The sequence below is a fragment of the Equus caballus genome, chromosome 16, assembly GCF_041296265.1.
Source record: "Equus caballus isolate H_3958 breed thoroughbred chromosome 16, TB-T2T, whole genome shotgun sequence".
Lineage (NCBI taxonomy): Eukaryota > Metazoa > Chordata > Mammalia > Perissodactyla > Equidae > Equus > Equus caballus.
In genome coordinates, this window is record NC_091699.1 from 46,358,933 (window position 1) to 46,384,854 (window position 25,922).

Here is a 25,922-nt window from a genome sequence, read left to right on the forward strand (position 1 = left end):
TAAATTCATATATACATTTATAGTCATTACAAATACATGAAGTCATTAAACCAAACTCTTGTCAAAATGAAAAGAATCTTAACATGACAAGATTTTTAAAAAGCATTGTGTTCTTGCTGCAGTGGCGAAAGTGTTTATTTTTTCCTCTTTATTACTGCTGTTTAGCTATCATGCCAGGTTCTGAAAAGATCAGAAGAATAGTTGAAGTCTTGAGAGCTGATGTGATCCGAGGTCTGGGGATTCAGCTTTTGGAGCAGGTATATGATCTTTTGGAAGAGGAGGATGAATTGGAGAGAGAGGTGAGTGTCCTGTTAGCTGTGTCAGCTGCTTATGCTGTAAAATTATTTTTTAACAGTCTTTTGAGATATAATTAACGTACTGTACTGTACATTTTACCCATTTAAAGTATACAGTTGAAGGGTTTTGGTATGTTCACAGAGTTGTACAATCTTCATCACGATCAATGTTAGAACATTTCATTACTCCCAAAAGAAACCCTGTAGCGATAATGGAGTCTATCTCCATTATCCCCCAAGCCTTCCACCCCTAAGCAACCACTGATGTTTCTATCTCCATAGATTTGCCTATTCTGGATATTTCATTTAAGTGGTATCATATAAAATATGTGGTCTGTTGTGATTAGCTTCTTTAACTCGATGTAATGTTTTCAAGATTCATCCTTGTTGTAGCATGTATCATGTACTTCATTCCTTTATATGACCAAATAATATTCTATTGTATGGCTATACCACATTTTGTTTATCTTTTCATCAGCTGATGGACATTTACTTGTTTCCACTTTTTGGCCATTATGAATAATGCTACTCTGAACATTCACATGCAAGTTTTTGTGTTGACATATGTTTTCATTTTTCTTGGGTATGTAACTAGGAGTGGAAATTCCTGAATCATATGGAAAGTCTTACGTTTAACATTTTGAAAAACTGCCAGACTGTTTTCCAAAGTGGTTTGCACCATTTTACATTCCCACCAGTAAGGTGTGAATGTTCTAATTTCTCCACATCCTTGCTAACACTTGTTATTGTCATCGTTTTGATTATAGCCATCCTAGAGTTTGGGAAGTGGTAGCTCATTATGGTTTTGATTTGCTTTTTCCTAATGGGTAATGATGTTGAACATATTTCATGTGCCTATTGGCAAATTGTATATATTTTTTGGAGGCATGTCTGTTCTGATCTTTTACACATCTTAAAATTGATATTTAGCTTTTTATTATTGAGTTGTAAGAGTTCTTTACATATTCTGGATATAAGTCCTGATTCAGACACATGATTTGCAAAAATTTTTTTCCTATTCTGTGTTTTTATTTTCACTTTCTTAATGATATTGTTTGCAGCACAAAAGATTTTAATTTTGTTGAAGTCTAATTTATCTATTTTGGTTTTTCATCACTTGTGCTTTTGGTGTCATGTCTAAGAAGGCTTTGTGTAACCTAAGGTCATGAAGATTTTTACTCCTATGTTTTCTTCTAAGAGTTTTATCATTTAAACTGTTACAATTAAGCCTATAATCCATTTTGAGTTGATTTTTTTTGTATTACGTAAGGAAGGGCTCTGGTTTCATTCTTTTTGCATGTGGATAGCCAATTGTCCTAGCACCATTTGTTGAAAAGACTGTTCTTTTCTTATTGAAAGGTCTCGGCACCCTTGTTGAAAATCAATTGACCATAATGTAAGGGTTTATCTCTAGACTGCTAGTTATGTTCCATTGATTTATATGTCTATCCATATGTCTGTACCACACTGTCTTTATTACTGTAGCTTTGTAGTAAGTTTGAAATCAGGAAATGTGAGTCCTCCAACTTTGTAGTTCTTTTTCAAGATTGTTTTGGCTATTATTTGCATTTCCATGTGAATTTTAGAATCAACTTCTTAATTTCTGTAAAAATGCCATCTGGGATTTTGATTAGGACACTATAGAATTTTGCTTTGAATAAATTTTAGTTTGACTTACCTGACTTTTCTGCTTAAAATTCCTGTTATTATACTTAAATCTTTTTTCTTTTTGAGAGATTCATTACATATCTTCCCAGATTTAAAAGTAAACAGTAAGGCATACTTATATTTGTGTAACACAAACAATTCTATACTAATTTAAAAAAATTATTTATTGTCTTTTCCTATTTGAATACAAAGGTCATAACTGTAGGGGAGCAAGACTTTTCCTCTACCTAATGTGGGTTCGTCTGGCCGGAGAATGAATTAAATTCTCATGAGACAGAATAGCAAGAAAAAATTAAACAAAGCTTTATGAGGACCATGGCCTGGGAAGAAAGGGCACTGAAGAAGTGGGGTGCACAGAGTGGTTATATAGCCCCAAACAGGGTGTTTCACATATGATTGAAATGTCCCTCCCACAATAGTCACAAGATTGCCCTCTTGGCACAGTGCTTGATGGACACAGCAGGAGGCAAGTCTGTTGTCTTGAGCTGGGTGGTCACAGGTGAGCGCAGCAATCATGGGAGATTACCACACAAGTACAGTAAACAAAATGCAGATTTAAGTCCTTGCCTTTGGTATTGATTAAGAGTTTCTAGAGAGAAGGTCATCTCCCCTTCCTGGTTCAGAGAGGGAGATATCTTTACAGATGGAGAGTTCCTTTACAATGTAAGTGTCTCTTACAAAGGGTAAGCAAGTGCTACTTTTCAGTTGCTTTCCTGTCTGCAAAGGAACCAGCCTCAAGTAATCATCATGCCAAAGAGACATATCTTGGGGTGGCCATTTCCAGGTCCCCACATAAGACATGGTCATTGTAGGACATTTAGAACATAGAGATTTTTAAAAAAATCAGTATGATCTTAGCACTCAGTGGTTCTAGATTTTGTTCTATCATTCCATGAATAGTAGTAGTAGTAATACTTAAAAAGTGCCACACAGTGTTCTAAGCACTTTACGTGTATAAGTCATTTATATCTCCTACAATCCAGTGAAGTTGGTACTAGTATCTCCATTTTACAGATGAGGACTCTGAAGCACAGGGAGGTTAAATGAGTTGCCAAAAGTCACACTGCTAACAATTGGCCTTCAGTGCAGACAGTCTGATTCCAGAATCCATGCTCTTAACCACTGTTCTATACTGCCTTTCACGCTCTTATACATGTGTCTATAGTTTGCTGTGTACGTACACGCATCTGTCACATCACATTCATGTGTGTATCATAGCCTTCTTCTTTTTTTCTTTCTCTTTTAGCAAAACAGGATTATACTATATACAATTTTGTAGCCTATACTTTTCACTTACCAGTACAACTGAGGGGCTGGCCCGGTGGCGCAGTGGTTAAGTGTACATGTTCCGCTTCAGCGGCCCAGGGTCCGCCGGTTCGGATCCCGGGTGTGGATATGGCACCGCTTGGCAAGCCATGCTGTGGTAGGTGTCCCACATATAAAGTAGAGGAAGATGGGCATGGATGTTAGCTCAGGGCCAGTCTTCCTCAGCAAAAAGGGGAGAATTGGCAGCAGATGTTAGCTCAGGGCTAATCTTCCTAAAAAAAACAAACAAAAAAACAGTACAACTGAACTCAGAAGTGCAGCCAGCTCCTTATAGTAACAGTCATTCCTGATTGTTCTTGTGCTTTCAAGGCCACTGCTCTTTTCCTGCTCTCCCAGTGCTAATTCCTGATTGTGATGACCAATTGCAATTCGTATCATGATTATTTCCCAATGAATCGGTTGTGTTATATCACATCTGCACTACGAAAACTTTCAAGAGTAGTAGAAGTGGCTGAACAAACATTTTTTGACTAGTTGCTCTTTTGGGTTTTTATGTTTCTAGTTTTTTGGTAATAATAACAACAACAACAATAAGGCCTTAAATTCCTAGAAATATAGTTGCTTCTGTACCAATTTAATAATAAATGATATCTAAGTGTTAATTTATTTCAAAATAATTTCAGATTAACAGAAAAGTTGAAAAATAGTACAAAGAATTCCTGAATACTCCTCACCTGTGTTCCCCAACGTTATTATTTGTTAGAAAGTTGCAGGTATGATGTCTCTTTACTCCTGAATTCTTCAGTGTATTTCCTAAAAACAAGAATATTTCCTTACATAACTACAGTACAATTATCAAACTCAGAAAATTAACATTGATACATTACTGTTATCTAGGATTGAGATATAATTCATGTATCATGCAATTCACCCGTTTAAAGTGTACACTTGAGTGCTTTTTAGTATATTCACAAATACATGCAACTATCACCACAATTTTAAATATTTTCATCTCCTTAAAAAGAAACTTTATACCTTTAGCTAGCAGCTCTCTATCTCTCCTCCCTCCAGTCCGAAAGAACCAGTAATCTAATATCTGTCTCTATAGATTTGCATATTCTGGACATTTTATTTAATGTAATCATGCAAAATATGTGGTCTTTTGTGACTGATGTCTTTCACTTAGCATAATATTTTCAAGGTTCGTCTGTATCATGTATCAGTATCATGTATCAGTACTTCATTCCTTTTTATGGCCAAACAGTATTCCATTGTATGGATAGCACATTTTGTTTATTCCTCAGTTGATAAACTTTTGGGTTTCCACTTTTTGCTTATAACGAATAATGCTAGCATAAGCTTTTGTGTGTATTCACTTCTCTTGGGTTCATAACCAGGAGTGGAATTGCTGGGTCATATGGTAATTCTACATTTAAACGTTTGAGGAACCTGCAGACTGCTTTCCAAAGCAGCTGCACCATTTTACATTCCTACCAGCAGCATAAGAGGGTTCTGATTTCTCCTCATCCTTGTCAGCACTTGTTATTATCTGTCTTTTTGATTATAGCCATCCTAGTGGGTGTGAAGTGGTATCCATTGTGGTTTTGATTTGCATTTCCCTGATGATAAATGATGTTGAGCATCTTTCTATACTACCTGCCATTTGTATATTTTCTCTGGAGATATGTCTACTCAAGTTCTTTGCCCATTTTTTAACTGAGTTATTTATCTTTTCATTATTGAGTTTTAGAAGTTCTATATATATTTCAGATACAAGTCTCTTATTAAATATATGATTTGCAAATATTTTCTCCCATTCTCTGAGAATGGGAGAATGTCTTTTTACTTTATTAATAGTGTTCTTTGAGGCACAAATTTTTTTATTTTGATGAAGTCCAATTTGTTTTTCTTTTGCTGCTTGTATTTTTGGTGACATCTAAGAATCCATTGCCAAATTCAAGGTCACACGAGTTTACCACTATGTTTTCTTTTAAGAGGTTTATAGTTTTAGTCCCTACATTTAGGTCTTTGATGAACTTTGAGTTAATTTTTGCATATAGTATGAAGTAAAGGTCCAACTTCATTTTTATATATGTGGCTGTCCTGTTGTCTCACTACCGTTTGTTGAAAAGACTATTCTAACACCTTGTCAAAAAAAAGTTGACTGTAGACCCATAGGTTTATTTTTGGATGCTGAATTCTATTCCATTAATCTATTTTTATCCTTATGCTAGTACCATACTGTCTTCTTTACTATTGCTTAGTAATAAGGTTTGAAATTGGGATAGGTGAATCCTCCAACTTTGTTCTTCTTTTTCAAGATTCTTTTGCCTATTCTGGGTCCCTTGCAATTCTATATGAATTTTAGAATTTGCTTGTCAGTTTCTACAAAGAAGCCAGCTGGGATTCTTATAGGGATTGTATTGAATCTGCAGATCAATTTGGGGAGTATTGCCATCTTAACAATATTAAGTCTTCTAATCCATGAAAATGAGATGATTTTCCATTTATTTAAATCTTAAATTTCTTAAAACAATGTTTTATACTTTTCAGAGGATAAGTTTTACACATCTTTTGTTAAATTTATTCCTAAGTATTTTATTCTTTTTCGTCTATTGTAATTGAAATCTTGTTATATTCATTTGGGATTGTTCACTGCAAATGCATAGAAATAAATTTGACTTTTTAAATATTGACCTTGTATCCTGAAACCTTGCTGAACTTACTGGGTTTAATAGTTTTTTGTTTTAGTGGACTCCTTGAAATTTTCACTATATAAGATCATGTCATCTGTGAATTGAGTTAGTTTTGCTGTCCAATCTGGATGCCTTTTACTTCTTTTTCTTGCCTGATTTCCCTGGCTAGAACCTCCAAGACAATGTTGGAGAGAACTGGTGAGAGTAGACATCCTTGTTTTGTTTCTGATCTTAGAGGGAAAGCATCCAGTCTTTCACCATTGAGTATGGTGTTGACTGTGGGTTTTCATGGATGCCCTTTATCAGGTTGAAGAATGTCCCTTCAAGTCCTGGTTTGTTGAGCGTTTCTTATCATGAAAAGGTGTTGAGTTTGTCTAATGTTTTCTCTCTATTTAGATGCTTGTGTGGTTTTTGTTTTTTTATTCTGTTAATACAGTGTGTTACATTAATTGATTTTTGGATGTTAAAATATCCTTGTATTCCTGAGATAAATCCCACTTGGTCTTGGTGTATTCTTCTTCTCATATGTTGCTGGAGTTGTGTTTCTAGTATTTTGATTAGGATGTTTGTGTCTGTATTCATATGAGATATATTGGTCTTTACTTTACTTTTCTCGTGATGTCTTTGTCTACTTTTGTTATCAGGGTAATACTGGCCTCATAGAAGGAATTGGGGAGTGTTCCCTCATCTTCTATTTTTTGGAAGAGTTAGTGAAGAATTGGTGTTAATCCTTCTTTAAATGTTTGATAGAATTTACCAGTGAAGGCATCCGGGCCAGGCTTTTCTTTGTGGGTAGTTTTTTGATAATGAATTTACTGTCTTTACTTGTTATATTCAGATTGTCTGTTCTTCAGTCTCTAAACTTTATGTCCTTCTAGGAATTTGTCCATTTCATCTAAGCTATCTAATTGACATATAATTATTAGTAGAAATCCTTTTCAATATTTTTTATTTCTGTAAGGTTGGCTATTTAGGAGTGCGTTGTTTAATTTCCACATATTTTTGAGTTTCCCCATTTTATTTCTTTTATTGATTTCTAATTGCATTCCATTGTGGTTGGAGAGCATACTTTTGTTATTTCTGTCCCTTTAAATTTATTGAGGTTTGTTTTATGGCCTAGCATATGCTCTAACCTGGAGAATGTTCCATGTGTGTTTGAGAATATATATTCAGTTGTCATTGAGTGGGGTATTTGATAGATGTCTGTTCTAGTTTGTTTATAGTGTTGCCCAGATTTCCTATTTCCTTGTTGTTCTGCAAAGTTGTTTTACCCATTATTCAAAGTGGGGCATTAATGTCATTAATGTCTCCAATTATTATTGTTGAATTCTCTCTTTCTCCCTCCATTTCTATCAGTTTTTGCTTCATGTATTTTGGTGCTCTGGGTAGGTGCATATATGTTTATAATTGTTATATCTTCCTGATGGATTGACTTTTTTATCATTATAAAATGTTCCTCTTAGTCTCTAGTAATATTTCTTTTTATTTTAAAGTCTATTTTATATGATATTAGTATAGCCACTCTAGCTTTCTTATGGTTGCTATTTGCAAGATATATCTTTTTCTTTTTACTTCCAATCTATTTGTATCTTTGAATTTATTGTATGTTTCCTATATACACCATATATTTGGATCTTATTTTCTTTAACCATTATTACACTTTGCCTTTTGATTGGATTGTTTAATGTGTTCACATTTAATGTTATTATGCATACAGTTGGATTTATGTCTGCCATTTTACTTTTTATTTTGTTTATGTCTCGCATTTTTTGTTCCTGTCTTCCTCCTTTACTGTTTTCTTTTGCGCTGAGTATTTTCTAATGTAGCATTTTAATTTCTTTAATGATATTTTTCACTATATATTTTTTAGTTCTTTCTTTCGTGGTTGCTTAAGGCTTACAATATACATCTTAAATGACCAGAATCAGCTTTAGCTTTATGCTGACTTAATTCCAGTGAAATATAAAAATGTTACTCCTATTCCCTTTTCCCCTTTGTTGTCATATTATTATACATATCACATCTATATATATTTCAAACCCAACATTACCTTGTTATAATTATTACATTATATAACTTTGTCTCTTCAAAGTGAGAGAAGAAAGGAAAGAAAGTATATATTTGTAGCTTTTGTTATAGTAGCCTTCTTCTTTATTATTTCTGGATCTCTTCATTTATTCATGTGGATTCAGGTTACCATCTGGAGTCATGAGTTCTTCCAATCCATGAGCATGGAATATCTTTCTATTTATTTGTTTCTTCTTCAATTTTATTCATTAATGTCTTACAGTTTTCAGTATACAGATATTTCATTTCCTTGGTTGAATTTATCCCTAGGTATTTTATTCTTTTTGATGCAATTGTAAATGAGATTGGTTTCTTAATTTCTCTGTAAGATAGTTTGTTATGAGTGTCTAAAAATGCAACAGATTTTCAGGAGAGTGACGTCAGCATCATGGTGATGTGAGCTGTTCCCTTAGTCTCTACCCGCCTAAGTTACAACCAAACAGACATTCATTAACCAATAGAGGATTCCCTACAAAGTACAATAGGATGTCAGAGAGATCTACACAGCCACTCATCTGAAGGTGGGGATACTGGATCCCCAGGAAGTAGTGGAAGGAGGTGAGGGGATGCCCTCCCCCTCCCCAGTGGCAGCAGTCTAGGTCACGGGTCCTCAGGCAGCAGCCAGCATGTGACTGTAAGAGGAGGTGGGGGGGGGGGGGTGGCCAGGTGGTGTAGTGGTTAAGTTTGTTCACTCTGCTTCAGTGGCCCTGGGTTTGCAGGTTTGGGTTAGGGCGTGAACCTACACATCGCTTGTCAAGCCATGCTGTGGCAGCATCCCATATACAAAAAATAGAGGAAGATTGGCACAGATGGTAGCTCAAGGACAGTCTTCTTCAAGCAAAAAAAAAAAGAAAAAAGAGGAGATGAGGGAGCAGGCAGGCCTGCATGTGAACACTTTCACTTTTGTAGTGCCAACTCAGCCTGTGAGAACACTCCACACCAAGTAGTGTAGTTCAGCCACGGTGTGGGTGTCCCCACCGAGCACAGCTCCCCAGGTGAACTGCCTGTGAGTGCAGGGTGGGCCTACGTGCATGTGAAAGAAAGTGTCCCTCCATCCCTGCCTAGCGCACCAGCTCAGCAGGTCCTGGGCCAAGGCAGCAGATCTGCACCACAGAACCTGCACATCCTGTGTGATCCAGCAGGTAAAGGCAGATGAACCCAGTTGGCACAACTTCTAGTAGATGTGGAAGGTTCAGAAAACACAGCTCCTGCCCCCCACCCCCAGTGGTAGCAGGTGGAATTTGCGACCTGATACTATCTCTATGCGCCAGAAAAGGATCACTTTGTCAAACACCATGAAGAACTACATTAACACTCCAGAGCAGAAGGAAAATGACAAGTCTCCAGAAATCAATCCTGATGTCACAGAAATTTACAATCTAAATGACAGAATTCAAAATAGTTGTCATAACGAAATTCAGTGAGTTACAAGAAAACTCAAAAATACAGTTTAATGAACTCAGAAATAAAATTAATGAGCAGAAGGAATTCTTCACAAAAAAGATTGAAACTCTAAAAACACCAAACAGCAATTCTGAAGATGAAGAACACAATGAATGAGATAAAAAATAATCTAGAAACTTTAAAAAATGGAGTTGATGTTATGGAGGACAGAACTAGTAATTTAGAGGACAGAATATAGAAATGCTTCAGGTGGAGGAGGAGAGAGAACTAAGACTTAAAAAAATGAAGAAATTCTTCAAGAAATATCTAACTCAATGAGGGAATGCAACATGAGGATTATATGTATTCAAAAGGGAGAAGATGGGGAGAAAGGAGCAGAAAGCTTGTTTAAAGAAATAGCAGATCAGACCTTCCCAAACCTGGAGAAGGAACTGGACTTAGAAGTATATGAAGCCAGTAGAACTCCTAATTACATCAGTGCAAAAAGACCTTCTCCAAGGCATATAATAGTAAAACTGGTAAACATCAATAACAAAGAAAAAAGGTTAAGGGCAGCAAGGCAGAAGAGAATAATCTACAAAGGAACCCCTATCAACCTTTGAGCAGATTTCTCAGCAGAAACCTTACAGGCTAGGAGAGATTGGAATGATATATTAAAATCTGAAAGACAAAAACTTCCAGCCAAGAATACTCTACCCAGTGAAACTATCCTTCAGATATGATGGGGAAATAAAAACTTTTCTAGATAAACAAAAACAGGGAGTTCATTGCCACTAGACCTCCCTTACAAGAAAGGATGAAGGATATCTGCATACCTAAGACAAAGGCAAAGGTTTACAAATCCTTGAGCAAGGAGATAAATAGACAAAATCAGATAATTGCAGCTATCAGAACAAGTTAGCAAACAATTATAAAAGATAAAGAGAAGGAAAGCATCAAAAATAACTATGAACACTTCATTTCAATCACAAACTTACAACACAAAACAGAATAATTTGTGACAACAATAACTTAGGTGGGGAAGAGGAAAGGGATGGAACCTACTTAGGCTAATGGAGATAAGAGGCTATCAGAAAATGGACCATCTCATCTACAAGATCTTTTATATGAACCTCATGGTAAACACTAAACAAAAAAATCAGAGCAAAGACACAAATCATAAATAAAGGGAAAACTGAGAAAACCATCACAGAAAACCACCAAACTGAAATGGCAGTCAGAGAAACAAGGGAAATATAGTACAACCAGAAAACAAGTGATGAAATGGCAGTATTAAGCACTCATATATCAATAATCACTCTAAATGTAAAAGGATTGAATTCTCCAATCAAAAGACACAGAGTGGCTGGATGGATTAAAAAAACAAGACCAAGCAATATGCTGCCTCCAGGACACACAAATCAGCTCTAAAGACAAACTAGGCTCAGAGTGAAGGGATGGGAGATGATACTCCAAGCAAATGGCAAGCCAAAGGAAGCAGGTTTTGCCATACCTATATCAGAGAAAGCAGATTTCAAGATAAGAAAGGCAGTGAGAGACAAAGAAGGCCAGTATATAATGATAAAAGGGACATTCCACCAAGAGGACATAACACTTATAAATAATATGCACCTAACACAGGAGCACAAAAGTATATAAAACAACTAGTAACAGACCTAAAGGGAGAAATTAACAGTAACACAATAATAGTAGGGGACTGCAACATGCCACTCACATCAATGGATAGATCAGTCAGACAGAAAGGCAACAAAGAAATAGTGTACTTAAATGAAAACCTAGACCAGATGAGCTTAATAGATATATATAGAACATTCCATCCCAAAACAGCAGAATACACTTTCTTCTCAATTGCAAATGTAACATTCTCTAAGACAGACCATATGTTGGGAAACAAGGCAAGCCTCAATAAATTTAAGAAAATTGAAATCATATGAAGCATCTTTTCTGACCACAATGCTATGAAACTAGAAGTCACCTACAAGAAAAAAGCTGGGAAAGTCCAAACATGTGGAGACTAAACAACATGCTACTGAACAACTGTGGCAACAGTGAAGAAATCAAAGGAAAAATAAAAAAATACCTGGAGACCAATGGAAATAAAAATGCATCATAGCAACTCTTATGGGATGCAGCAAAAGTGGTTCTAAGAGGGAAATTCATAGCAATACAGGCCCACCTCAACAAACAGGAAAACCTCAGATAAGCAATTTTAAACTACACCTAACAGAACGAGAAAAAGAACAACAAACCAAGCCCAAAGTCAGCAGAAGGAGGGAAATAATAAAAATTAGAGCAGAAATAATGAAATTGAAACAAACAAACACAACAGAAAGGGTCAGTGAAACTAAGAGCTGGTTCTTTGAAAAGATAAACAAAATTTACAAACTTTTAGCCAGACTCACTAAGATAAAAAGAAAGAAGGCTCAAATAAATAAAATTAGAAATGAGGGGCTGGCCCCATGGCCGAGTGGTTAAGTTCGCGCGCTCCGCTGCAGGCGGCCCAGTGTTTCGTTGGTTCGAATCCTGGGCGCGGATATGGCACTGCTCATCAAACCACGCTGAGGCAGCGTCCCACATGCCACAACTAGAAGGATCCACAATGAAGAATATACAACTATGTACTGGGGGGCTTTGGGGAGAAAAAGGAAAAAATAAAATCTTTAAAAAAAAAAGAAATGAAAGAGGAGAAAGTTACAAAGGCTACCACAGAAATACAAAGGATTGTAAGAGAATTCTATGAAAAACTCTATACCAACAAATTGGATTACCTAGAAGAAATGGATAAATTCTTAGATTCATACAACTTCCCCAAACTGAACCAAGAAGAAACAGAGAATCTGAATAGACCAATCACAAGTAAAGAGATTGAAACAGTAGTCAAAAACCTCCTTAAAAACAAAAGTCCAGGATCAGATGGCTTCTCTGGAGAATTCTACCAAACATTCAAAGAAAATTTAATACCTATCCTCCTCAAACTATTTCAAAAAATTGAAGATGGAATGCTTCGTACCTCATTCTATGAGGCCAACTTACCCTGATACCAAAACAAGACAAGGACAAAACAAAGAAGGAAAATTACAGGCCAGTATTGCTGATGAACATAGATGCAAAAGTCCTCAATAAAATATTGGCAAACCAAATACAGCAATACATTAAAAGGATCAAATACCATGATCGTGTGGAATTTATACGAGGGGCACAGGGATGGTTCAAGTTTCACAAATCAATCAATGTGATACACCACATTAACAAAATGAGGAATAAAAATCACATGATCATCTTAGTAGATGCAGAGAAAGCATTTGACAAGATCCAACATCTATTTATGATAAAAAAAAAAAAACTCTCAATAAAATGGGTATAGAAGGAAAGTGCCTCAACATAATAAAGGCCATATATGACAAACCCACAGCCAACATCATACTCAATGGGGAAAAACTGAAAGCCATCCCTCTGAGAACAGGAACAAGACAAGGGTGTACTCTCTCACTGCTCCTATTCAACATAGTACTGGAGGTTTTGGCTAGAGCTGTTAGGCAAGAAAAAGAAGTAAAAGGGATCTAAATTTGAAAGGAAGAAGTGAAACTCTCGCTGTTTCTGGACAACATGATCTTATATATAAAGGTCTTATATATAAGACCCTAAAGAGTTCACCAGAAAACTATTAGAAATAATCAACAACTACAGCAAAGTTGCATGGTAGAAAATCAACTTACAAACATCAGTTGCATTTCTATACACTAATAACGAACTAGCAGAAAGAGAACTCAAGAATACAATCCCATTTATGATCACAACAAAAAGAATAAACTGTCTAGGAATAAATTTAACCAAGGAGGTGAAAGTCCTGTACACTGAAAACTGTAAGACATTATTGAAAGAAATCAAAGATGACATAAAGAAATGGTTAGACAGTCCATGTACATGGATTGGAAGAATAAACATAGTTAAAATGTCCATACTTCCTAAAGCAATCTACAGATTCAATGCAATCCCAATCAGAATCCCAATGACATTCTTACAGAAATAGAACAGAGAATCCTAAAATTATTTGGAAGAACAAAAGAGCCAGAATAGCTAAAGCAATCCTGAGAAAAAAGAACAAAGCTGGAGGCATCACAATCCCTGACTTCAAAATATACTACAAATCCATAGTAACCAAAACAGCATGGTACTGGCACAAAAACAGACACACAGATCAATGGAACAGGATTGAAAGCCCAGAAATAAAACCACACATCTGTGGACAGCTAATCTTTGACAAAGGAGCCAAGAACATACAATGGAGAAAGGAAAGTCTCTTCAATAAATGGTCTTGGGAAAACTGGACAGACACACGTAAAAGAATGAAAGTAGACCATTATCTTACACCATACACAAAAATGAACTCAAAATCGATTAAAGACTTGAATATAAGACCTGAAACCATAAAACTCCTAGAAGAAAACCTCGGCAGTACACTCTTTGAGGGTACCCTCTTTGACTGGTCTTAGCAGCATCTTTTCGAATACCGTGTCTACACGGGCATGGAAAACAGAAAATAAACAAATGGGACTACATGAGACTAAAAAGCTTCTGCTTCTGTTTCCTTTCAACCTGCAGGACTCCTTTTAGTATATCTTGCAAAGCAGATCTAGTGGTAACAAACTTCTTCATCTTTTGTTTATCTGGGAATGTTTCAAGTTCTCCCTCACTTTGTTTCCCCCAGTTTTATTGAGATGTAATTGATATATAACATTGTGTTAGTTTAAGGTGTACAACATAATGATTTGATATATGTATACATTGTGAAGTGATTACCACAATAAGTTTAGTTAACATCTTTTTCACTTGTTATAGTTAAAAAATGTTTTTCTTGTGATAAGGACTTTTAAGATTTACTCTTAGCAACTTTCAAATATACAATCCAGTATAGTTAACTATAGTCACCATGCTGAGCATTACATCCCCAGAACTTATTTATCTTATACCTGGAAGTTTGTACCTTTTAACCACTGTTATCCATTACCCTCACCCCCTACCCCCTGCCTCTGGGAACAAACCAGTCTCTTCTTTGTTTCTGTGAGTTTGGTATTTTTTAGATTGTGCATATAAGTGAGATCATACAGTATTTGTCTTTCTCTTTCTGACTTATTTCACTTAGCATAATGCTTTCAAGGTCCATCCATGTTGTCACAAATGGTAGGATTTCCTTCTTTGTTTCTCTCTCATTTTTGGAGGACATTTCTGCCAGATACAGGATTCTTGGTTGACATTTTTCACTTTGAAAACATCATCCCACTGCCTTCTGGCTTCCAATGTTTCTGGTGAGAAATGTGCTAATGATCTTGTTTTAGATCCCTTGTATGTGATGAGATGCTCCTTCTTACTGCTTTCAAGATTCTCACTTTGTCTTTCAAAAGTTTGGTTATAATGTGTCTGGGTGTGAACTTTTTATATTCATCCTACTTGGAGTCTGTTATGCTTCTCGGATGTTTATATTCATGTCTTTCATCAAACTTGGGAAGTTATTTCTTCAAATAATCACTCTTCCTCCTTCTCCTCTGGGACTTTCACAATGCCTATGTTATGCATTCAAACAATATATGTGTAATATATATATATATATATATATATATATACATATATTTTTTTTTTTTAAAGATTGGCACCTGAGCTAACATCTGTTGCCAATCTTCTTTTCTTTTTCTTCTTCTTCTCCCCAACGCCCCCCAGCATATAGTTGTATATTCTAGTTGTAGGACCTTCTTCTTCTGCTGTGTGGGACACCGCCTCAACATGGCTTGATGAGCAGTGCCATATCCGTGCCTGGGACCCAAACCAGTGAAACCCTGGGCCACTGAAGCAGAGTACATGAAACTCGAGCATGGGGCTGGCCTCCATAATGATATATTTAAATCCCTTTAAATCTCCTGGAAGTTGCTTCAGCTGGAGGGGGAGGGATTTGTAACATCTGTGTGTAGTTCCCAAGGTCAGTTTGAGATTTGTTCAGACTCTAGGGAGGCTCCTCTCAGCTTCTTGATTCTTTCCATAGAAGTAACCAGCCTACAGTTTAGCCTATATATCCAGTAAATCTACCAATCTCCTCCCAATTCCCTTTCACCACTACCTCCAGTTTTTGAGGGTGCCCTTAGGCTTGAATTTCTTCACATTCTGTTCCAAATGAAGTCAGTCCACTTAGGAAAAGATTTAGTGCTGTTTTATGTCTTTCTTCTCCCCTCAGGCCAAATCTCTGAGCACAGCTCTAGAGCTGGGAATGGGGACAATAGTATGCTTGTCTCTGAGTGATACCCCCACTTTAGAAGCTTAGTGGGTGTGAAAGGCAGTAGCCTCTCATCTTCTCAACATATTTCACCCAGCATGGAATCTTCACTTTATGGTTTGGGGAAAAGGTGATTGGGGCCCCAGTATTTTCAGTGGCCCTGCACCCAAGGTAGAGCCTCCATCCTACGAGCCCAAGCTGACTGTAAGAAGGAAGCTCCTACCTCTTGGTTACACACTCCTAAAATTTATTGTGTTTTAAGTTTAAGTTTTTAAAACACAAGAAGTATTAGGGGCAGCATGAGATATGTTGATGTCCCACCCCTCCAGGAAGACAGCCTTCTGACTAGGGAGCCAGGGGGAAAGGGAATCCTGTGTTCTTGACTTCAGCAGTCTAGTATATAGAGTTTTTGTCTCTCTGAGCTGGGAGTGGGGAGGAAAGTAGTTGGTCTTGGTTCAATTACCACCAAGTTTTTAAGTTTTAGAAGGTTTTCTTGATTTTAGATTTTAGATTTAGATTTTAGATTTAGACTTTCTTGAAGCAGATTTTAGAACCCTGTTCTAAGTTTTAGTAGATTTTCTTGAAAAAAAAAAAGTGCCTTCATTTGCTGTTTGACCTTAGGACAATTTCTAGAAACTTTTAAATGGTTGACTTTTTAAATAGTTTTCACAGGTTTCACTGAGGAAGGGTCTGCAGAACTCACCATGTCATACTGGATGTGGAACCAACTAGGATTACATTTTATATTTAGTTTTTATGTCCCCTTTAATCTGGGACAGTTACTCAGTCTTTGTTTTTCATGACGTTGATTTTTTTTTTTTTTTTAAAGATTTTATTTTTTCCTTTTTCTCCCCAAAGCCCCCCGGTACATAGTTGTGTATTCTTCGTTGTGGATTCTTCTAGTTGTGGCATGTGGGATGCTGCCTCAGTGTGGTCTGATGAGCAGTGCCATGTCCGTGCCCAGGATTCGAACTAACGAAACACTGGGCCGCCTGCAGCGGAGCGCGCGAACTTAACCACTCGGCCACGGGGCCAGCCCCATGACCTTGATATTTTTGAAGAGTATAGGCCACATGTTTTATAAAATCCCCCTTGGTTTGGATCTGTCTGATGTTTCCTCATGAATCGATCTGGATTATGCATTTTTGGCAGGAATACCACAGAAGTGATGTTGTGTCCTTCTCAGTGCATTGTATCAGGTGTAGGACATCTGCTTAATATATTATTAGGTGTTATTTTAGTTTCAGGCATTTCTTTCAACAGACAGACATAGAGTGTCACATAGTATATTTTCTTGATTACTAGTCAGGTTGAATTTTATGTATGTTAATTGGTTATTTGTATTATTTTGTAAATGTCTTTGCTGATTTATCTATGGGACTGACTGTTGTTTTATCAATTCTAATATTCCAATATTGTTGTGTTTTATTGATTCTAAGAGCTCTTTATAGTTCACTGATATTAATTCTTTGGCATGTATATTATAAATATTTTCCCTAGTTTATTGTTTGCTTTTAATTTCTTATGACTTTACTTATTGATATCTTGAGGTTTTAAATTTTTGTGTAAACAGAACTATCACTATTTTCCCATATGGTTTTCACCTTTGGTATCATGCTTAGAAAAGTCCTTCTTCTAAGGTTACAGAAATATTTTTTCTACTACATAGTGATTTTCTTTTTATATTTCCCAAATAGGTACATTTGCGGGAGCACATGGGTGAAAAGTATACGACTTACAGTGTGAAAGCTCGCCAGTTGAAATTTTTTGAAGAAAATGTGAATTTTTGAGAATTTATTCTAGTCTACTGCCAGAACTAAAGACCTATTTTCAAAGGTTTTTGGCTTAAACAAAAACAAACCCATAACAATGGCTGGAGGCCATTCACCATCCTTACGTCTCTTTGGGGTATTTTTACTGGAAAAAAATTGGACAGAACAGCATAATATGAAACAAGCTCACAAAAGAAAGGAAAAAACCTTTGGCTATTTTACTCACTTTATGAGGAAAACTCTGTTATGTTTATTTGGTTACTGTTTACTGAGCCTTTAACCACCAACTTTATATCTAGAACTTTATTTTTTTAAGGTACTAATTAGTTTGAATACAGGGCCATAAAATGTCAGATGAGAAGTTTTATATTGTACTGTAGTGATAAAAGCAATAGGAAAAATAAATGACATATGTCTAGTGATACTACTTGTTACTGTTAATAATCTTAGTAGTTGATAAATTACTTTTTAAAAAGGTCAGTTCGCTATTCTGGGAGATTGAAAAAATATGAAGTTGTATCTAGTACTTGAGCAAATGAATTCCTTTTTTACTTATTGCTGAACATTTCATATTTTATTTTCATTTAATATGAACCTCATTTAGGATATACCAGAATTGAAACTAAGAGGTATCTTGGCTTTGTAAATCAGTATGTTTTTACATACTGGTTTTTTTAGATTTACTCTTCCATCAGTAAAAACATTTTTTTCTTTTTCTTTTTTGGTGAGGAAGATTTTCCCTGAGCTAACATCTGTGCTTCCTCTGTTTTTTGTATGTGGGATGCTGACACAGCATGGCCCAATGAGCAGTGCAGGTCAGTGCCTGGGATCCGAACCTGTGAGCCCCAGGCTGCCAAAGTGGAGTATGTGAACGCAACCACTATGCCACTGGGCTGGCCCCTTGTAAGAATATTTCTTAAACACTAATTCCTTTTCCAATTAAGCACTTTGTAAGTAAAGTCCAGATCTTTTCAGTTATGTTGGACATGTTTGTCTCCTGAAGTTTGTTTTCATCAAGATATTGGTTGTCTTCCTGTGTTTTAAACATACGATTATATATCACAAATTTTATTAGTTTTTTAATAAGGGGTAATGCCCATCTAGGAAATAGTTTTTATAAAATAAAAGTCTTGACTAGTAAATTTTTACTTCTGTAATCAAGGGACTCTAAAAAATAAATACTGCTCCAGAAATGTTTTCAGTTTTTATAATTAAAAATGTATCTTACCTTCTTTGAAAATTACACACACATATAAAATACTCTAATGAAATGTTCCTAGTCACTTAACAGACCTTTATTTAGTTTTTACTATGTGCCAGGTGCTGTGCCAGGAGCTGGGGATACAGTGGCGAATAAGCACCACTCCCTGCCATGACAGTGCTCATAGTCTGGTTTCTGAGACCTCTTATTTTTACTCTGAAGAGTTTGTCAGAACTCAACTGTAAAACCATCTAGTCCCAGTGCCTAGTAGGGGGCAAATCCTTGGTAAACTGTTGGTCTTCCTGAGCTAGTCACCATTTCTTGCATTAAGAAATCCACATCTTTCCGGCAAGTCATTGATTTTACATAAGTTTTCTAACTTATTGGTATAAAGTTGTACATATTACTTTCTTAGAGTTAAAAAATCTCCCCCCATACTTTTTTATTCCCATTCTGTATATTTCTATTTTGTTTAAACATTCACTCAGTTTTCATTTATCCCACTATTTTTTTGGTTATTTTGTGGTTCTTTTTTCTCAAGAGTGTAATCATTTTTCATCTTTCTTAATTATAAAACATATCTTTAAGACTATGAATTTTCCTCTCAACATAGTTTTGGCCACATTTCAGGGACTTTGATATTCCTTTTTTTTTCTGCTGAGGAAAATTTGCCCTGAGCTAACATCTGTGCCAATCTTCCTCTATTTTGTATGTGAGTCACTGCCACAGCTTGGCCGCCGAGTGGTATAGGTCTGCACCCAGGAACAGAACTGGAACTGCCAAAGCAGAGTGTGCTGAACTTAACCACCAGGTCACAGGCCCAGCCCCTGATATGATATTCTTTTTGACATTAGCCTCTAAATAGTCAATAATTCTGGTCTTGACTTTCTGTTTTAGAAGTGTTTATTTCTATATATTTAGAAAGCCAAGGAAATTCTATCTCCTTGCTCCAGCTACATTGCAGTGTTGTTAATATGACCTGTACAACCTCTGTTTCTTGGAATTGTTTTTCCCCGTGGCTCAGTACATGATCCATTATTGGAATGGCCCTATTCAATAAAGGTTAATTCTGTTACACGCAGGCAGAATCACTTTATTTTTTTTAAAGATTTTTTTATTTTTCCTTTTTCTCCCCAAAGCCCCCTGGTACATAGTTGTATATTTTTAGTTGTGGGTCCTTCTAGTTGTGGCATGTGGGATGCTGCCTCAGCATGGCGTGATGAGCAGTGCCATGTCCGTGCCCAGGATCCAAACTGGTGAAACCATGGGCCGCCAAAGCGGAGCACGCGAACTTAACCACTTGGCCATGGGGCTGGCCCCAGCAGAATCACTTTATTAATTATTCCAACCTACATAAGACCTGATCAGTAGAATTTTGTGATGATGGAAATGTTCTCTATCTGCACTAATACAGTAGCCAGTAGCTATATATGGCTGTTGATCTCTTGAGATGTGGCTAGTTTGAGAAACTTTTAGTTTAGTTTTAATTAAATTTAAATAGACACATGTGACTAGTGCCACCATCTTGGACAGTGCAGCTCTGTATCTTCATTTAGTAAATATTGAGCACCTATAATGTGTCATGTACTCTTGTAGGCACTGGGCAAATAGCAGTGAGCAAAACAAGGTCCTGTTCCCATGGAGCTTATGTTTGAAGGAGGACAATTAACAAATATATACTGATATATATTAAATTCCATGAAAAATAAAGCAGGATAAGTGGATATAGAACGATGGGGCATACCAGTTTGATAGGGTAGGAGGAAATGCTTCTTTATGGTGATATCTGGGTAGCGACCTGAATGAAAGGAGAGACAAGTCATGTATATTTGAGGGAAGACGTTCCAGGTACAGGGAGGGAACAAGTGCAGAAGTCTTCCTGTGACTTGCCTGTCCACTTATCTATCAAAATCTGAAAGGTAAGAGAGTTGGTCTCCTACCAAAAGTGTAGCTTTGCCAAACTCTTGTATATGTAGCAGTCTTTGCTTTATACATTTCACATCTTATTCAAGGCATGATTCCTAACAGTGACATCTTGGCAGCTATGAAATGTCCTTCTCTGCCGCATTTAATGCTTTCTCATACTAAGTATCTTTTTCACTATTACTCCTCTTTTATGCTTGTATCTGCCTAATATATCCTTGCTCCTGTTTTCAGCCTTTGGGTGTCATTTTGAGAATATGAGGTAACTTGATTTTTATCCTATTTGGGAGCTCCTAACTTTTTAATCACATGTATTATACTTACTGATATGGTTGGCCTTATTTCTGCCTTCCTAATTTTTCTTCTGTCCTTTTTTTTTAAACCTTTCCTGATTTTCATTGTATTAAGGTCTTTGCTCCTTTTTTAAAACTCATAGTTTGGAAGTCCTCTATGCTGGTATTGAGCAATACAATATTACTTATAATAACTCTCCCATTCCCATCCCTCAAATAAGACCTTTAGAACATTTTTCTCTTTAGCCCTCTGGAAAATTTAAAAGGAATTTACAGCTCTATGGGTTTTCAGTTTGGTCCATCTCAGGTAAAGCATGGATTAAATGTTTTCTGCTTAACAGCCTTATTTTAGTGGTACCAAATTATTACTTTACCACAAATTTACATGAGTAAATTTTTTCATAGGTGCTTACACTGTTATTAAGAAAAATGTATATTAGGAACTTGCAGCTACAGAAAACAGAAATGGTCCTTACTGATACTTTCAGAACCATGAACTTCTCACTTTGGTTTTTACTAACAGTCTTGCTTGCAGAACAATGAACAAAAGACTCTTTAGACATAAGACTTGCACTGTGAGTTTTAATTGAAAACATTAAAACAGCTTAACTACTAATAATGAATTATAAAACTTTGATAGTTAGATTGTACTATCATTTATTCATTATTGTTGTAGACCTGAAAGAAACTTTGCATACTTGTGTTTTCTGTTCTCCATTTCAGAGGAAGATTATGAAGAGAAGGTCTAAAACATTTATAAATCAAAACCCAACTGAGTTAGAAGTGAAATATAAAGAGAACAAAATCTTAAGACAGCTGTGCTGTAAGAGCATAGATGGGTTTTAGCCCATGTTTTGGGTTTGAAATTTAGCTCATCTCATATGAAACAAAAGCAGGTGCAATAGTAAAGCCAAATCATGAAAGCCCAATCAATTATTTTTAGCATGCCTCTTAATTTTTCTTTCCCCTGGTTTCTTGTCTTCTGTGCCTGAGTCTTGAACAGGTAACCACTTGAGGGGGTGCCGGCGATAAATGGGCCATGGAGGAAGTGTCAGCTGGGCCAGAACAGAGAAAATGCGACAATTATAGCCATTAAAAGTTTAAAAGAGCATTATGTATAATGCCTGGTTCCCAAATGACTCCTATGCTAAAGGTAAAAATAACACAAAACCTGACATTCCTATGAAAACTGTGCCACTGCCCAGACAAGAGATGGGAACAAGTCTCCGTGTTTACACATATGGCTTTAAAAACTAAAAGAAGGATGAAGAGCAACGTAAAGACCCTAAGAAATTCCTGCTACCTTTGACCTTAAGATTATTGCTTGGAGCAGCTGCCAAAAGAAATGAGCTGTATCCTTTTATGCAGTTTTAAGTCATCTGACACTATTTGGCATTCTACTTATCCAATGATAGCAAGGGGAAACACTGATGGGAAAGATGAGGGAAAAGTTGGTGCCAGTTCTCACTACTAGGTCCAACCAAATCAACCCAATTCAGAAAACTTAAGTAGCCACTAACATCCAAACATCCACAAATTTCTTACCAAACACGAAAAAGCAAATCCGGCCATAACTATATAGACAGTCCACCCGAACTGTTCAGCCACGTACCCATAGATAAATCCAACTATCTAGAGACAAACAAAATATATTAAATACAGTCAAGCCGGAGGCGGGGAGTGGGGGTAGGGAGCGAAGAGAAGAAAGAAAAAGATTATGCAAAACCAATACTTACTGCAGAAAAAAGAATAATTCCTTGAAACATCTGTTCAGCTAGTTTCTGGCCCTTGTAATCCTAGAGGTGAAAGAGAGCAAAGGAGGAATTGGTGCCGCCACCGAAGAGGTACGATTCCTGCTCTGGCCTCACAGCTTTGGCACAGGGCAACCCCAACATCAGGGGCTCTCCTCAAGGACCTGGGTAAGGAATGAAGTTCTGGGTTTCCCGGGGGAAGTGAAGCATCCCAACGGAGCACGGGCAGGGGCATCCTCGCGGGGGAAGAGAAAAGAGGACCCAGGAGGCACCATTCCGGGAAGGGAGTGTAAGGTAGCCATCCAGGCCAGGAACCGCGCAGCACCGGCTGGGTGCTCGGACAAGGGGTGCGAAGCTGCCAAGCTCGCGAGCGGCTCGCGAGGATCTTGGGGCCGAGGTGGGCCGCGCCCTCACCATCTGCGTGGGCAGCGAGCTCAGGTGCTCCAGCATGACTGGCTGAGGAGGCGGGCGACAGACTGCAGGCGGCGGGCGGCGGAGCGAGGGTGGCCGCGACTCGAGGACGGTAAGGGCTGGAGTCTGGTCCTGTGCACAGCCTCGCGCGCCTGCCGAGCCGAGGAGCGCGATGGCCGCGGCCCCGGAAGCGGATGTCTGTGACATACCCGGACGGCCCGCGGCCCCGCCCCGCGCGTTCGCTAGGCGACCTGCGCTTTCGGGGCTGTTTGTGGCCCGGCGCGCGGCCCGCGAGGGCTGAGGTGGCGACCGTGGCGGCCGAGCCGAGGCATCGCGCGCCCGTGAAGGGCTCGCCGTTAGTGCTGTTGGGTGCCGGAAGTCGCGGCCTGGCTCCCCAAAACAGTCCTCGACTGCGCCCCGGCGACCTAACGGCTGCCGGCGCGCGTCCCGTCTCCATGGCGACGGGCTTTCCTCGGCGAGGACCCCGGCGGCGGGGCTGCCCGGCGGCGCCTGCTCGGCGCGATGCTTTCGCAGTCAGAGCGGTGGGCGGGCTGGGGCTTGCGGGGCTGCGTGGCTGCAGCGGAGCCGGCGGGCAGGCGGGCTTGGTCCGGAGTGCAGGGGACGCGGGCGGCCCGGCGGCGGGCTGGGCCCCGGGGCCTGCGGCGCGGGCGCTGAGCTGGCGGGGCGGGCCGGGGCGCGGGCGGCGGCGGCGGCGGCTGTGGTAGCTCCTCCTCCTCCGGCTGCAGGTAAGGGCGGCCGCGGGGAGCGTCCAAGGGGAACGGCTTGCTCACCTCCTAACTCGGGGCTCTCTGGGCCTCAGGGGAACCCCCGGAGTGTCACACACCCCCTTGCTCATCCCTAAGCGTAAGAGGGCCCTAGTGATCCCCCGAATTTAGAGGAGACTACCCCAGGCCACATCCTCGAGAAAAAGGGAATCCCCTCGGAGAGGGGACCCCCTTCTCGACAGACCCTCGCAGCAGTGTGGAGAGGGTTAGCACCCCGGGAGTCTCCAAGTTGGCCCACCAACATGCTCGCCGGCTTCACTGGGCCCTCCTGATTGAGACCAGCCAAGGGTTCGCTCTCTCTCTCAAGGCTGGTGTCTATCTCAAAAGCTTAGGCCCTCCCCGGTTGCTCTGAGCGAGGTGGGTTGCCCACATTTCGGAGAGAAACCGTTCTGGGGTACGGGGCCTGTGGGTTCCTGCAGGCTCTCTGGCCTCTATGCTATGTTGCATGTCAGGGTCACAGACGTTGGGATTCCAGGCACTCTCAGGGCAGGTTGGTGTGTGGCTGCCGCCCTCATTCATGCAATCAGCAAACATTCACAGCACCTTTTTTTGTGCCGCTGTGACCAACACCAGGCCCTTGCCTTTCTAGAGCCCAGAGTGTGTCAAGGGAGACTGCCACATAACCCCAGAAATATATGACAGCTGGATTAATTCTAGGATAGGGAGCCCCCGGGGGATGTGGGAACCCGGGGTGGGGTGGGGGAGTGCGGCTGAATGTAGGGTTTTGGGGAGGCTCCCTTGACTCCTGAAAGCCAAGTAGGAGCTAGCCAGATGAAGAGGTAGGAGAAAGTGAATGTCTTTAGTGCCTTCAGCCTGGCAGAAACTAAACAGACCTCTTGTATCTAGAAATAGACATGTCCCTCTGTGTTATCCTCTTTAAATGCACTTCACAGGGTAGCAGTTGCTGTATAGACTTTTAGGTATTTGAGCTATGACGATATGATGGGAAAAGGAAGTTTTCAGGTTCCATTTGAGAGAGATCTCCATCGGAATCCATGTCTTTCCTTGTGTTGGAAGTTGTTTTCATGATTATCATCAAAGATTGCTTTCTCAGGCCGGCCGGTGGCACAGCAGTTAAGTGTGCACGTTCTGCTTCAGCGGCCTGGGGTTCAGCGGCATGGGGTTTACCAGTTCACGTCACAGGTGTGGACCTCCGCACTGGTCATCAAGCCATGCTGTAGCACGTGTCCCACATATAAAATAGAGGAAGATGGGCAGGGATGTTAGCTCAGGGCCAGTCTTCCTCAGCAAAAAGAGGAGGATTGGCAGCAGATGTTACCTCAGGGCTAATCTTCCTCAAAAAAAAAAAAAGATGGCTTTCCCTTTCTGAGCTGAGAATCAGCCTTGCTCCTAGATTAACAAGATCATTTCACAAATATCGTGCCTACTACCGTTTGCCAGACACGGTTTTAGTTGGCGGGGATGCATTGCTAAACATTTTCATTGGGGTCTCTTGGAGCTTACATTGTAGTCAGGAAAGACAAAGAAACAAATGAGATAACTTCATAATTGAGGAGGGGGAGTGGTGAACTTCCCTGATGGCCTCTGAAGGGATGGGTGAGAGGAAGATAGAACGATAACTTTGGTCTTTGGTGACCTCGACAAGACCAGTTTGAATGGAGCAGTAGGGACAGAAGTCTGGTTGGAGGAGGCTGAAGAGAGAACAAGAGGAGAAGTGGAGCTAGAGACTTTAAATCTTCTCAAGCTTTTAGAGTGAGGGGGAGCAGAGAAATGGGTTTGTGGGTCAGCTGGAGCGTGGGGAGTGATGTCTTCTTTTTAAATTAAAATTTTTAAATTTTTTTAAATTAAATTTTTAAAAAATTAACTTTAAGTTTTTTAAATTAATTTTTAAAATTAAAACCAGACTGGGGCCGGCCCGGTGTCGCAGCAGTTAAGTTCACACCTTCTGCTTCTCGGTGGCGTGGGGTTCGCCAGTTCGGATCCCGGGTGCAGACATGGCACCGCTTGGCAAAAAAGCCACGGTGTGGTAGGCGTCCCACATATAAAGTAGAGGAATGGGCATGGATGTTAGTTCGGGGCCAGTCTTTCTCAGCAAAAAGAGGAGGATTGGCAGTAGTTAGCTCAGGGCTAATCTTCCTCAAAAAAAAAAAAAAAACAAACAAACCC

General features: G+C 39.0%; 3 protein-coding genes across 10 annotated transcripts in view; 2 read left to right on the plus strand and 1 right to left on the minus strand.

Annotated features, from left to right (window-relative positions):
- Positions 1 to 18,624, plus strand: part of NEK4 (NIMA related kinase 4) — a 40,062-nt gene extending 21,438 nt beyond the window's left edge. For 2 of the 3 annotated variants that reach the window (XM_001492452.6, XM_023620306.2), the window contains 2 exons: positions 166 to 299; positions 17,357 to 18,624. In XM_001492452.6, the coding sequence (XP_001492502.3) occupies positions 166 to 299; positions 17,357 to 17,449 (227 nt within the window). In that variant the 3' untranslated portion in view covers positions 17,450 to 18,624. Of the gene's footprint in view, positions 1 to 165; positions 300 to 3,913; positions 4,004 to 17,356 lie in introns of all 3 variants that reach the window. The other variant, XR_002800581.2, reaches the window with a different exon arrangement.
- Positions 1 to 23,482, minus strand: SPCS1 (signal peptidase complex subunit 1). Of its 3 annotated transcripts, none has more exons than XR_011426665.1 (5): positions 23,014 to 23,482; positions 22,585 to 22,644; positions 3,965 to 4,043; positions 3,262 to 3,502; positions 1 to 333 (listed from the first exon to the last, which is right to left on the minus strand). XR_011426665.1 is itself a non-coding variant. In NM_001433596.1 (4 exons), exons 1-4 carry the CDS (start codon positions 23,047 to 23,049, stop codon positions 21,778 to 21,780), a joined length of 309 nt encoding a protein of 102 aa, NP_001420525.1. In that variant the 5' UTR covers positions 23,050 to 23,166; the 3' UTR covers positions 21,302 to 21,777. The 3 variants fall into 3 exon arrangements, 1 of the variants encoding a protein (NP_001420525.1); XR_011426666.1 differs by having other exon boundaries at positions 1 to 266; positions 22,585 to 22,763; NM_001433596.1 differs by lacking the exons at positions 1 to 333; positions 3,262 to 3,502; positions 3,965 to 4,043 and adding exons at positions 21,302 to 21,903; positions 22,394 to 22,480 and having other exon boundaries at positions 23,014 to 23,166.
- GLT8D1 (glycosyltransferase 8 domain containing 1) overlaps positions 22,590 to 25,922 on the plus strand; it is a 12,072-nt gene continuing 8,739 nt past the window's right edge. Inside the window, exon 1 of one of the 4 annotated variants that reach the window (XM_070237441.1) lies at positions 22,590 to 22,692. The gene's annotated coding sequence lies outside the window, so the exon portion shown is untranslated. Of the gene's footprint in view, positions 22,768 to 23,668; positions 24,153 to 25,922 lie in introns of those variants that run through there. The other 3 variants (XM_070237440.1, XM_023620309.2, XM_070237443.1) reach the window with 3 other exon arrangements.

Bases quoted from the DNA above. Each gene is read 5' to 3' on its own strand.
- SPCS1 (NM_001433596.1), bottom strand. From the start codon at position 23,049: ATGCTGGAGCACCTGAGCTCGCTGCCCACGCAGATG. The intron at 22,645-23,013 runs GTGAGGGCGCGG...TTTCACCTCTAG, and splicing joins GCTCGCTGCCCACGCAGATG to GATTACAAGGGCCAGAAACT. The intron at 22,481-22,584 runs GTAAGTATTGGT...GTTTGTCTCTAG, and splicing joins GAATTATTCTTTTTTCTGCA to ATAGTTGGATTTATCTATGG.